General features: G+C 42.2%; 1 protein-coding gene and 3 non-coding genes across 7 annotated transcripts in view; 3 read left to right on the forward strand and 1 right to left on the reverse strand.

The window, feature by feature from the left end:
* The first annotated feature begins 926 nt into the window (after nucleotides 1-926).
* Nucleotides 927-1,033, forward strand: LOC143764020 (U6 spliceosomal RNA). The gene has a single exon (XR_013213008.1). It is a non-coding gene; the product is annotated as a U6 spliceosomal RNA (small nuclear RNA).
* A 341-nt stretch (nucleotides 1,034-1,374) lies between these two features.
* LOC143763730 (U6 spliceosomal RNA) lies at nucleotides 1,375-1,481 on the forward strand. Its single transcript, XR_013212753.1, has one exon. It is a non-coding gene; the product is annotated as a U6 spliceosomal RNA (small nuclear RNA).
* Nucleotides 1,482-1,826: 345 nt separating this feature from the next.
* Nucleotides 1,827-1,933, forward strand: LOC143763884 (U6 spliceosomal RNA). Its single transcript, XR_013212887.1, has one exon. It is a non-coding gene; the product is annotated as a U6 spliceosomal RNA (small nuclear RNA).
* Nucleotides 1,934-11,238: 9,305 nt separating this feature from the next.
* The window catches only part of VAV1 (vav guanine nucleotide exchange factor 1), a 157,587-nt gene continuing 156,500 nt past the window's right edge, over nucleotides 11,239-12,325 (reverse strand). For 3 of the 4 annotated variants that reach the window (XM_077295973.1, XM_077295972.1, XM_077295970.1), the window contains 2 exons: nucleotides 11,509-11,663; nucleotides 11,239-11,403 (listed from right to left, as the gene is read on the reverse strand). In XM_077295973.1, coding sequence (XP_077152088.1) covers nucleotides 11,350-11,403; nucleotides 11,509-11,663 — 209 coding nt within the window. In that variant the 3' untranslated portion in view covers nucleotides 11,239-11,349. The remainder of the gene's footprint in view (nucleotides 11,404-11,508; nucleotides 11,664-12,325) is intronic. The other variant, XM_077295971.1, reaches the window with a different exon arrangement.

Consider the following 12,325-nt stretch of genomic DNA (forward strand, 5'->3'; position numbering starts at 1 on the left):
CCTGGGCTACAGAGAAGCAGCACTGGACTGTTGCTAAGTGGTCCCAAGTACTTTTTTCTGATGAAAGCAAATTTTGCATGTCATTCGGAAATCAAGGTGCCAGAGTCTGGAGGAAGACTGGGGAGAAGGAAATGCCAAAATGCCTGAAGTCCAGTGTCAAGTACCCAGTCAGTGATGGTGTGGGGTGCCATGTCAGCTGCTGGTGTTGGTCCACTGTGTTTCATCAAGGGCAGGGTCAATGCAGCTAGCTATCAGGAGATTTTGGAGCACTTCATGTTTCCATCGGCTGAAATGCTTTATGGAGATGAAGATTTCATTTTTCAGCACGACCTGGCACCTGCTCACAGTGCCAAAACCACTGGTAAATGGTTTACTGACCATGGTATTACTGTGCTCAATTGGCCTGCCAACTCTCCTGACCTGAACCCCATAGAGAATCTGTGGGATATTGTGAAGAGAAAGTTGAGAGACGCAAGACCCAACACTCTGGATGAGCTTAAGGCCGCTATTGAAGCATCCTGGGCCTCCATAACATCTCAGCAGTGTCACAGGCTGATTGCCTCCATGCCACGCCGCATCGAAGCAGTCATTTCTGCCAAAGGATTCCCGACCAAGTATTGAGTGCATAACTGAACATTATTATTTGATGGTTTTTTTGTTTGTTATTAAAAAATACTTTTATTTGATTGGACGGTTGAAATATGCTAATTTATTGAGACAGGTTTTTTGGGTTATCAGGAGTTGTAGGCCAAAATCATCAGTATTAAAACAATAAAAGACCTGACAAATTTCAGTTGGTGGATAATGAATCTATAATATATGAAACTTTAATTGTAATCATTACATTATGGTAAATAATGAAATTTAACACTATATGCTAATTTTTTGAGAAGGACCTGTATATCACTGACAGTCTCCAGTTGGCCGTGCTTGCTTCGGCAGCACATATACTAAAATTGGAACCATACAGAGAAGATTGGCATGGTCTCTGCGAAAGGATGACATGCAAATTCTTGAAGTGTTCCGTATTTTATTTGTCCCCTTTTCGAACGGATGAAATTAAAGGATGCGCCCATGCAGATAGAAAGCCTTCTCATGCTTTTCCAAGGTCAACTGAAATTCAACTTTTTGGCTCCTCCCATTCAAATTTGCATAATTCATTCCATTTTGGCCTACTCTCAACCAAAACAATAAGACTATTTTTTTTTTTTTAAATAATTGGACTTTGCAAGCTAATCAGGAGTACTATGCTGCATCCTGCTGTATGTTTTTTGCTCCTAATGGAAAAAGTATCTTTTCCCCATTCACTCTCCCTAAGTTTGGGAGATGGCCATGCGGCGCCGTATATGTATCTCTGACAGTCCCCAGATGCCCGTGCTTGCTTCGGCAGCACATATACTAAAATTGGAACGATACAGAGAAGATTAGCATGGCCCCTGCGTAAGGATGACACGCAAATTCGTGAAGCGTTCCATATTTTATTTGTCCTCTTTTCGAACGGATGAAATTAAAGGATGCGCCCATGCAGATAGAAAGCCTTCTCATGCTTTTCCAAGGTCAACTGAAATTCAACTTTTTGGCTCCTCGCATTCAAATTTGCATAATTCATTCCATTTTGGCCTACTCTCAACCAAAACAATAAGACTCTTTTTTTTTTTTTTTTTTAATAATTGGACTTTGCAAGCTAATCAGGAGTACTATGCTGCATCCTGCTGTATGTTTTTTGCTCTTAATGGAAAAAGTATCATTTCCCCATTCACTCTCCCTAAGTTTGGGTGATGGCCATGCGGCGCCGTATATATATCACTGACAGTCTCCAGATGCCCGTGCTTGCTTCGGCAGCACATATACTAAAATTGGAACGATACAGAGAAGATTAGCATGGCCCCTGCGCAAGGATGACACGCAAATTCGTTAAGCGTTCCATATTTTCTTTGTCCTCTTTTCGAACGGATGAAATTAAAGGATGCGCCCATGCAGATAGAAAGCCTTCTCATGCTTTTCCAAGGTCAACTGAAATTCAACTTTTTGGCTCCTCCCATTCAAATTTGCATAATTCATTCCATTTTGGCCTACTCTCAACCAAAACAATAAGACTCTTTTTTTTTTTTAAATAATGATACCTGGTCAGATGAACTCCTTCAGTGCCATCAGACGTACCATAGCCCCCCTTAGCGGCGGAGCCACAGTACTGCAACGACCAGGACTCTGGGGCGCTGCACTAGCCTTGTTCCACACTAAAAAAAAAAAAAAATGTATGCAGTCTGTCATGTCAGGCTGAGGCCTGTTGTATCCCTTTATTTCGCACAGACTGTACCTTCACACACCCCATCTGTCAGCAGGGGCATAACGATTGCAGTCACAGATGTTGTGACAGGGCCAGTGCAGGCGAGAGGCCCATTGACACTAGGAGAAAATTCAGCTGGATGTGCGACCTCTGACGCACATTCAGCAGAAGTGTATTGAGGTGTTAGTGGGTGGTGCTGTTATGGACAGTAACACGCTGCCACTTTAAGAGACAGCACCCCCTTGTCTGGTGTGATGGAATGTCCTGCTTCCCCCTGCATTAGACTGTGAAGATGAACTGCCCTAGAATTGGGGGAGGCGTTGAGCCTGAACTGTGTGTGTGAGCTGAAGCTTCTAGTGAGAGAACTTTGTGCTGTTTGCTACAAGAAAGGTCCCCCAGCCTGGGGACGGAGTGTACTTGTGAAATTTGCAAGACTTTTCCGGGTACAGCAAAGGTGGCTGTTCTGTGCTAGCTCGTGAAGCCACGAAGATACTGAGAAAGGGACTTACAGTTTCCAGGAGCACCTCCAGGATCCAGAAGCAAGGAGAAGACCCCGCTTCACAGAGCTGACAGAAAGCCGTGCGCACCGCCATATTAGACTGCTGGGGGCCCCCCTGGGACTGGAGCTGATTCTCCAACATCACCGTCAGTTTGTTCCTGTTTGGTGCACCTGTTTGGGCCTAGTGCAGGTTTCAGTAGTCAGAACACGGGAGCCGTGTGGCCTGCTTAGTAAGGGCCAGGGAGGTTAAACGTAGAGTAGCATCGTTATTTGTGTATTGTTTAAAGTTGCTTGTGAGACATATTCTGAGTCTGTAATAGTTGGAGCACCGTGCTATTTTACGGACAAGATAAAGTTTATAACTCTTGTAAAGTGTCTCTTGCCATTGTATACCCCTGTTTGCATCTTCCTCACCCACTTCATTCCTTGCCTCCCAATAAATCTACCCATTGTTGTTTGCACCTCATCTTGTGTACAGTAGTCTTCCTGCACCGTGGTGGTCCCCCTGGCCATCGCTTCAGAGGCACACAGACCCGCTGGATCTGTGCGCTGTAATACACGCTGTCAGCCAATCAGAGGCCTGCAGCTGATGTCGGCATGCACATTACTGGGGGCACACGGTAGTGACTTTATGTGCTCCCATCGCTTGCATGCTGAAGTCAACTGCTGGAATTAGAAGAGGATGCCGTGTGGTGGGGGAGTGGAGGGAAGGTGAGTAGAGTAATTTATTTTTTTTCCATGCATTATAGAACAGGAGCAGAATGAGAGACATATATAGCAGGATGGGGAATATACAGTATATACCAGGATGGGAAACATACATACAAACATGGGGAAAATATGCAGTGGGGGGAAATATCCTAAGTATTTGATCCCTTGCTGATTTTGTAAGTTTGCCCTCTGATAAAGACATACACAGTCTATAATTTTATGGATAGGTTAATTTTAACATTGAGAGGTAGACTATCAAAAATAAAATCCAGAAAATTGTTTTTCACTGTTTGCAATGGATCCGTTTTTTCAAAAATTCGCCGGATCCTGTCTGACGGAAACAAACTGATGTGTGAAAGTAGCCTAACTATCCATATAGCCATCTATGTCTATCCATCAGGCAGGATCCGGCAAATTTTTGAAAAAACGGATCCGTTGCAAATAGTGAAAAACTGATGCAACTGATCCTTTTTTTTTTAGAGAGAGAGAGAATGGAAGATGTGCATGATTTCAATGGCAAAAATTCATGAAAAACCGGATTCAGAGGCCAGATTCATCATTTCAGATCTCAGTTTCATACGTTTTTTGCCGGATCCATCGCTGTGCATTTTTTCGCTGGACAGAGAAAACATTCCTCTGTACGTTTTTTCCGTCTGCCGGAAACAGCTTCTCTGACAGATCCGGCAAAAAACGGATGAAACATGTGGCCATCAGGCGCAATCCGGCGCTAATACAACTCTATGAGAAAAAAAACGGATCCGGCGGAAAAAAAAACGGATCTGTTTTTTTCAAAACTCGCCGGATTGTGCCTGACAGCAAAAACCTGATGAGTGAAAGTAGCCAGATAGATACATGGATAGATATATCTATGTATCTATAGATATAACTATCTATAAATATATCTACAGATAGATATAGCCATAGTTATATCTATAGATATATCCATAGTTATATCTATACATATATCCATAGATATCCATCTATAGATATATAGATTTATCTATGGATATATCCATAGATATATCCATAGATATATAATAGCAAGGCCTATGTTTCTTAAAGAAGGTTTAATTTAAAAAAAAAAAAAAAATGGAAAAAAATGGCGTGGGCTCCCGTGCAATTTTCTGCGCCAGAGGGGGAAATCCGACGCCGGGGGCCAATATTTGTAGCCTGGGAAGGGGTTAATACACATGGCCCCCTCCCAGGCTATGAATATCAGCCCGCAGCTGTCTGCATAGCCTTTACTGGCTATTAAAATAGAGGGGCCCCCAAAAAAATTACGTAGGGTCCCCCTATATTTTATAGCCAGAAAGGTTACGCAGACAGCTGCGGGCTGATATTCATAGCCTAGAGAGGGGCCATGGATATTGCCCCCTCCCGGCTACAAATTCCAGCCCGCAGCCGCCCCAGAAATGGCGCGTCTGTAAGATGTGCCAATTCCAGCACTTAGCCCCTGTCTTCCCACTCCCGAGTAGCGGTGGGATATGGGGTAATAAGGGGTTAATGTCACCTTGCTAATGTAAGGTGACATTAAGCCTGGTTAATAATGGAGAGGCGTCAATAAGACGCCTATCCATTATTAATCCAATAGTAGTGAAAGAGTTAAAAAAAAAATAAAGATACAGCCAGAAAAAAGTATTTTAATATTCTTAATTTAACCATACTTACCATACTCGATCGCATGCAAAAAATTAAAAATAATAAACCGTATACTCCCTGTCCGACGCAGTCCAATTAATAACGAGTGTCCCATGACCATCTCCCCTATAGAACAGTGACATCGGGTGATGTCACTGCTCTATAGACTTTCAGTGAAGGATACCTTCCATCATTGTATTCCTGGAGCCCCTGGAGAGCGGTATCATCAGTTGATGCTGCTGCTCTCCACGGGAGATCACTCGTTTTAATTGGATCAGGGAGTATATTGTTTGTTTATTATTTTAATATTTTTTACAGGTGACACTGGCTTCGGGGATCAAGGTGACAAGGTGATGGTGAGTATGTACTCTATGTTGTATGTACTGTATGTCTATATGCATGTATTGTATGTAATGTATGAATGTACTGTATGTATGTATTGTATGTTATATGTTGTATGTACAGTTATATGTTGTATGTTGTATGTACTGTTATATGTTGTATGTACTTTTATATGTTGTATGTACTGTTATATGTTGTATATTATATGTTGTATATTATATGTTGTATGTTATATGTTGTATGTACTGTTATATGTGGAATGTTGTATGTACAGTTATATGTTGCTTGTTGTATGTACTGTTATATGATGTATGTTCCATTGTATGTTCTGTTATATGTTGTATGTTATATGTTGTATGTTCTGTTGTATGTTGTATGTTATATGTTGTATGTTCTGTTATATGTTGTACTGTATATTATATGTTGTATGTACTGTAATATGTTGTATGTTCTGTTATATGTTCTGTTGTATGTTGTATGTTACAGTATATGGGTTTTTTGTTTTTTTTACATTCCACACATTAGCCGGATGATGGGACTACTACTGTCCCATCATTGGCTAATGTGTCAATCACTGTCACTGCAGCAGGCATAGCCCGATGGGATTTGTAGTCCCATAAGACGATGCCTGCACACACACACAAAGACCCCCGCACAGCCCCAACAGCCCCGCACAGACCCCCCGGCAGCCCGCACAGACCCTCCGGCACCCCGCACAGACCCACAGGCAGCCTGCACAGACCCCCGAGAGCCCCGAACAGACCCCCGACAGCCCGCGCAGACCCCCAAGAGCCCCGCACAGACCCCCGGCAGCCCACACAGACCCCCAAGAGCCAGCACAGACCACCGACAGCTCCGCACAGACCCCCGGCAGCCCGCACAGACCCCGCCCGCACACACATACACGCAAGTCTCTGCCCACACTCCCCCCTCCCGATCTGCAGCGTTTCACCCGCAGCTAAACCGCAGATCATTTTTACATCTGCGGTTTTGCTGCGGATGTGCCCAACTCAATGCAAGTCAATGGGTGCAGAAACGCTGCAGATCCGCACAAAGAATTGACATGCTGCGGAAAAAACATCGCTAAAGGTACCTTCACACGAAGCGACGCTGCAGCGATAGCGACAACGATGCCGATCGCTGCAGCGTCGCTGTTTGATCGCTGGGGAGCTGTCACACAAACCGCTCTCCAGCGACCAACGATGCCGAGGTCCCCGGGTAACCAGGGTAAACATCGGGTTGCTAAGCGCAGGGCCGCGCTTAGTAACCCGATGTTTACCCTGGTTACCAGCGTAAAAGTAAAAAAAACAAACAGTACATGCTCACCTGCGCGTCCCCCAGCGTCTGCTTCCTGACACTGACTGAGCTCCGGCCCTAACAGCACAGCGGTGACGTCACCGCTGTGCTTTCACTTTCACTTTAGGGCCGGCGCTCAGTAAGTGTCAGGAAGCAGACGCTGGGGGACGCGCAGGTGAGCATGTACTGTTTGTTTTTTTTACTTTTACGCTGGTAACCAGGGTAAACATCGGGTTACTAAGCGCGGCCCTGCGCTTGGTAACCCGATGTTTACCCTGGTTACCAGTGTAAAACATCGCTGGTATCGTTGCTTTTGCTTTCAAACACAACGATACACGGCGATCGGACGACCAAATAAAGTTCTGGACTTTATTCAGCGACCAGCGACATCACAGCAGGATCCTGATCGCTGCTGCGTGTCAAACTAAACGATATCGCTAGCAAGGACGCTGCAACGTCACGGATCGCTAGCGATATCGTTACAAAGTCGTTTCGTGTGAAGGTACCTTAAGTTTCCACGCGTTTTTTTCCGCAGCATGTGCACAGCGGATTTGGCTTTCCATAGGTTTACATGGTACTGTAAACCGCGTGGGTAACTGCTGCAGATCAGCAGCATTAAAAACGCCGCGGATCCGCGGTAAAAACCGCAACGTGTGAACATGGCCTAAAGGTTTAAAATTCTGCAGTGCCCGCAAGGTCCCCCTGCTGAAGAAGACACATGGGTAGGCCTGTCTGAAGTTTGCCAATGAACATCTGGATGATTCTGTGAGTGATTGGGAGAAGGTGCTGTGGTCAGATGAGACAGAAATTGAGGTCTTTGGCATTAACTCAACTCGCCATGTTTGGAGGATGAGAAATGCTGCTTATTACCCAAAGAACACCGTCCCCACTGTAAAGCATGTAGGTGGAAACGTTATGTTTTGGGGTTGCTTCTCTGCTAAGGGCAAAGGACTACTTCACCGCATCAATGGGAGAATGGATGGAGCCATGTACCATAAAATTCTGAGTGACAACCTCTTTCCCTCCGCAAGGACATTAAAAATGGGTTGTGGCTGGGTCTTCCCGCAAAACAATGACCCAAAACATACAGCCAAGGCAACAAGGGAGTGGCTCAAAAAGAAGCACATTAAGGTCATCTAGTGGCCTAGCCAGTCTCTAGACCTTAATCCCATAGAAAACTTATGGAGGGAGTTGAAGCTCTGAGTTGCCAAGTGGCAGCCTCAAAATCTTAATGATTTAGAGATGATCTGCAAAGAGGAGTGGATTAAAATTCCTCCTGACATGTGCGCAAACCTCATCATCAACTACAAAAAACATCTGACTGCTGTGCTTGCCAACAAGGGTTTTGCCACCAAGTATTAAGTCTTGTTTGCCAGAGGGATCAAATACTTATTTCTCACTGCAAAATGCAAATATATTTATAAAATTTATACAATATGATTTTCTGGATTTTATTTTTGATATTCTATCTCTCAATGTTAGAATTAACCTACCCTTAAAATTATAGACTGTTCATGTCTTTGTCAGTGGGCAATCTTACAAAATCAACAAGGGGTCAAATACTTATTTCCCACACTGTATATACAAGGATAAGGGAAATATACCAGCACCATGGGGGATAAATATACCAGGGTGGGGCCCAGGCTAAGGGAAAAATATCCCATGATGGGGGATATATATATATTAGGATGGGGCCAGAAAGATTATGCCAGGATAGAGGACATACTGTATATACAGTTGTGTGAAAAAGTGTTTGCCCTTTTCCTGATTTCCTATTCTTTTGCATGTTTGTCACACTTAAATGTTTCATATCACCAAACAAATTTAAATATTAAACAAAAATAGCACAATTAAACACAAAAAGCAGTTTTTAAATGAAGGTATTAACTATCCGAAAAAGAAAAAAGAAAAAGAAATCCGAATTTACAGAGCCCTGTGTGAAAAAGTGATTGCTCCCCCCTCATAAAACATAAATTAACTGTGGCTTATCACATTTTTGGGAAGCGGATTTCAAATTCCCTAGACACATGCAGGCCTGATTACTGCCACACCTGCTATCAATCAAGAAATCACTTAAATAGAACCTGCCTGACAAACTAAGTAGACCAAAAGAACATCAAAAGCTAGACATCATGCCGCGATCCAATGAAATTCTTGAACAAATGAGATCTATCAGTCTGGAAAAGGTTATAAAGCCATTTCTCAAGCTTTGGGACTCCAGCGAACCACAGTGAGAGCCATTACCAACAAATGGTGAAAACATGGAACAGTGTAGAACCTTCCCAGGAGTGGCCAGCCAACCAAAATTACCCCAAGAGCGCAGCAACGCATAATCCAAGAGGTCACAAAAGACACAACAACAGCATCCGAAGAACTGCAGTCCTCACTTGCCTCAGTTAAGGTCAGTGTTCATGACTCCACCATAAGAAAGAGACTGGGCAAAAATAACCTGCATGACAGAGTTCCAAGACGAAAACCACTGCTGAGCAATAAGAACATAGAGGCTCGTCTCCGTTTTGCCAGAAAGCATCTTGATGATCCCCAAGACCTTTGTGAGAATACTCTGTGGACTGACAAAACAAAAGTTGAACTTTTAGGAAGGTGTATATTCCATTACATCTGGCGTAGAAGTAACAGAGCATTTCAGAAAAGGAACATCATACCAACAGTAAAATATGGTGGTGATAATATGATGGTCTGAGCTGTTTTGCTGCTTCAGGACCTGGAATACTTGCTGTGGTAAATGGAAATATGAATTCTGCTGTCTAACAAAAAATCCTGAAGGAGAATGTCCGGCCATCTGTTTGTGACCTCAAGCTGAAGCACACTTGAGTTATGCAGCAGGACAATGATCCAAAACACACCAGTAAGTCCACCTCTGAATGGCTTAAAGAAAACAAACCTAAGACTTTGGAGTGGTCTAGCCAAAGTCCTGACCTTAATCCGATTGAGATTACCTTAAAAAGGTGGTTCATGCTCAATAACTCTCCAATGTGGCTGAATTAGAATTCTGCAAAGATAAGTGGGCCAAAATTCCTCCAGAGCCGTGCAAAAGACTCAATGCCACTTATTGCAAATGCTTGATTGCAGTTGTTGCTGCTAAGGGTGGCCCAACCAGTTAATTGGTTTAGGGGGCAATCACTTTTTCACACAGGGCCCTGTGGGTTTGGATTTCTTTTTCCCTTAATAATAAAGACCTTCACTTAAAAACTGCATTTTATGTGTTTACTTGTGTTATCTTTCTCTAATATTTTAATTTGTTTGGTGATATGAAGCATTTAAGTGTGATAAACATGTAAAAGAATAGGATATCAAGAAGGGGGCAAACACTTTTTCACAGAACTGTATATATATATATATATATATATATATATACATATATATATATATATATATATATATATATATATATATATATATATATATATATATATATATATATACCAAGATGGGGCCATGATGAGGGACACATGTACCGGGATGAAAGAATATATATACCAGGATGGGGCCAGGGTGACAGACATATATGTCAGTATGGAGGACATGTATTTATGCCAGGATGGGGCCAGGAGGAGTGACATACCAGGATGGGGGACATATATGGGTCCAGCATGGGGGACATATATACCAGGATGGAGGACAGCTATCCATACCATGATGGGGCCAGGATGGAGAACATATATATATATATATATATATATATATATATATATATATATATATATATATATACAGTATATATATATATATATATATATATATATATATATATAAATATACACACACACACACCAGAATGGGGGACATATAGCCACTGTGTGTTAGTCTGCACTCCCATAGTCCACTCCACCTGCACTCCCCATGTACCTCTGTCCCCTCATTGCCTCTCACAAGTGACCCTCTCATCCATGCTGCTGTTTCTAGCTGGCAAAACTCTGTGGCTCCTCCCCTCGAGCCACATGATCCTGACACCATCACAGGTCCTGTACCACTCGGATGTATTTTCTTCCGTTTGGACAAGATACTTATTAGTGCTCCTCTGCCCCTGCTGCATGCTCGCATATTGAAGTTATTCTCCCCTCTTAAAAAAAACGCAGGTTTTGCTGCATTGCCCAGTAAAAGGGAAAGGGGGGGGGTTAAATTTTTTATTTTTTCCCCCTTCACGATCGCACCGCCCTCCGAAACTTGCTGCCCTAGGCACTTGCCCTCCAGCGCCTAGTGGTTAATGAGGTCCTGCTTACGTATTCTATCAAAGCCATTAGTAATCTTGCTCACCAGAACATAGGCCAATTTATTTCTGAAATGTGACAATATAGCCATATACAACACCTTAGTTTGTAATCTGTTCTTTTGAATATGTCCTTGGAAGTCTCTGTAGGACCTTATTTGTGGGACAACATTGAGAAAGTTGATTGACAACTAATGTAAAAGTGCCTTCAAAACCACCTTGTGCAAAAGCTTAAGGGAAGTAGTGGTACAAGTCTTTATTATAATTTACTAGACTTAAAAATGATGAATTCTCAGTGTCTGAACTGAACAATCTTCAGAGGCTTTGCTTCTTAACAAATTTGATAACTCAACAGTACTCAGAAAAGTCATCTTCAACATAATTTGAGGGAAACCAACCAATCTGTAAAGAAAAGAGAATATATTACACGTTACATAACAAAAGTAATTGGTTTTATTTTCATGTTTAATGAACAAACCTTTTTTTATTTCTTCTTTTCATTCTTACCTTGCCATAAACTTCTCCTTTCCACCACCCTTGATGTCCTTTCTTATTAAGGATCCTGATAACGTCTCCTTCTTTTAGAGTCAGTTCTGTTCTGTCTCGGGCACAGAAGTCATACCGTGCTCGAGCCGATCCTAAATACTTCACTCTTTGTTCTGCTTAAGAAAGTAATAATGGCAGAACATGTTACTGTATGAGTGAGTACATTGTTCACAACTGCAACCAGTTCAATTTCAAGAAGATATATATTTAATCCTCTAATATTCCAAACTAATACGTCATTTACTGACATAGCTGTTATTTTCTTTATTTCTTTCACAAACCTTCCCGTTTGATTTACACTACAAAATAGTAACTTTTTTTGTAATTTGTTTTATTCTGACTTACTGTATAACTGGAAGAGAATTAATGGCTATGTATTTTCTGTTTGGTTTGGCAAGGTCCTCCCATTGAAGCAGAAGTGCTCCAGTGGAGGTATCCTACTAAACAACTCTACAGTGGGTACGGAAAGTATTCAGACCCCTTTACATTTTTCACTCTTTGTTTCATTGCAGCCATTTGGTAAATTCAAAAAAGTTCATTTTTTCTCATCAATGTACACTCTGCACCCAATCTTGACTGGAAAAAACAGAAATGTAGAATTTTTTGCAAATTTATTAAAAAAGAAAAACTGAAATATCACATGGTCATAAGTATTCAGACCCTTTGCTCAGTATTAAGTAGAAGCACCCTTTTGAGCTAGTACAGCCATGAGTCTTCTTGGGAATGATGCAACAAATTTTTCACACCTGGATTTGGGGATCCCCTGCCATTTTTCCTT

This window comes from Ranitomeya variabilis, chromosome 3 (genome assembly GCF_051348905.1).
Source record: "Ranitomeya variabilis isolate aRanVar5 chromosome 3, aRanVar5.hap1, whole genome shotgun sequence".
Taxonomy (NCBI): domain Eukaryota; kingdom Metazoa; phylum Chordata; class Amphibia; order Anura; family Dendrobatidae; genus Ranitomeya; species Ranitomeya variabilis.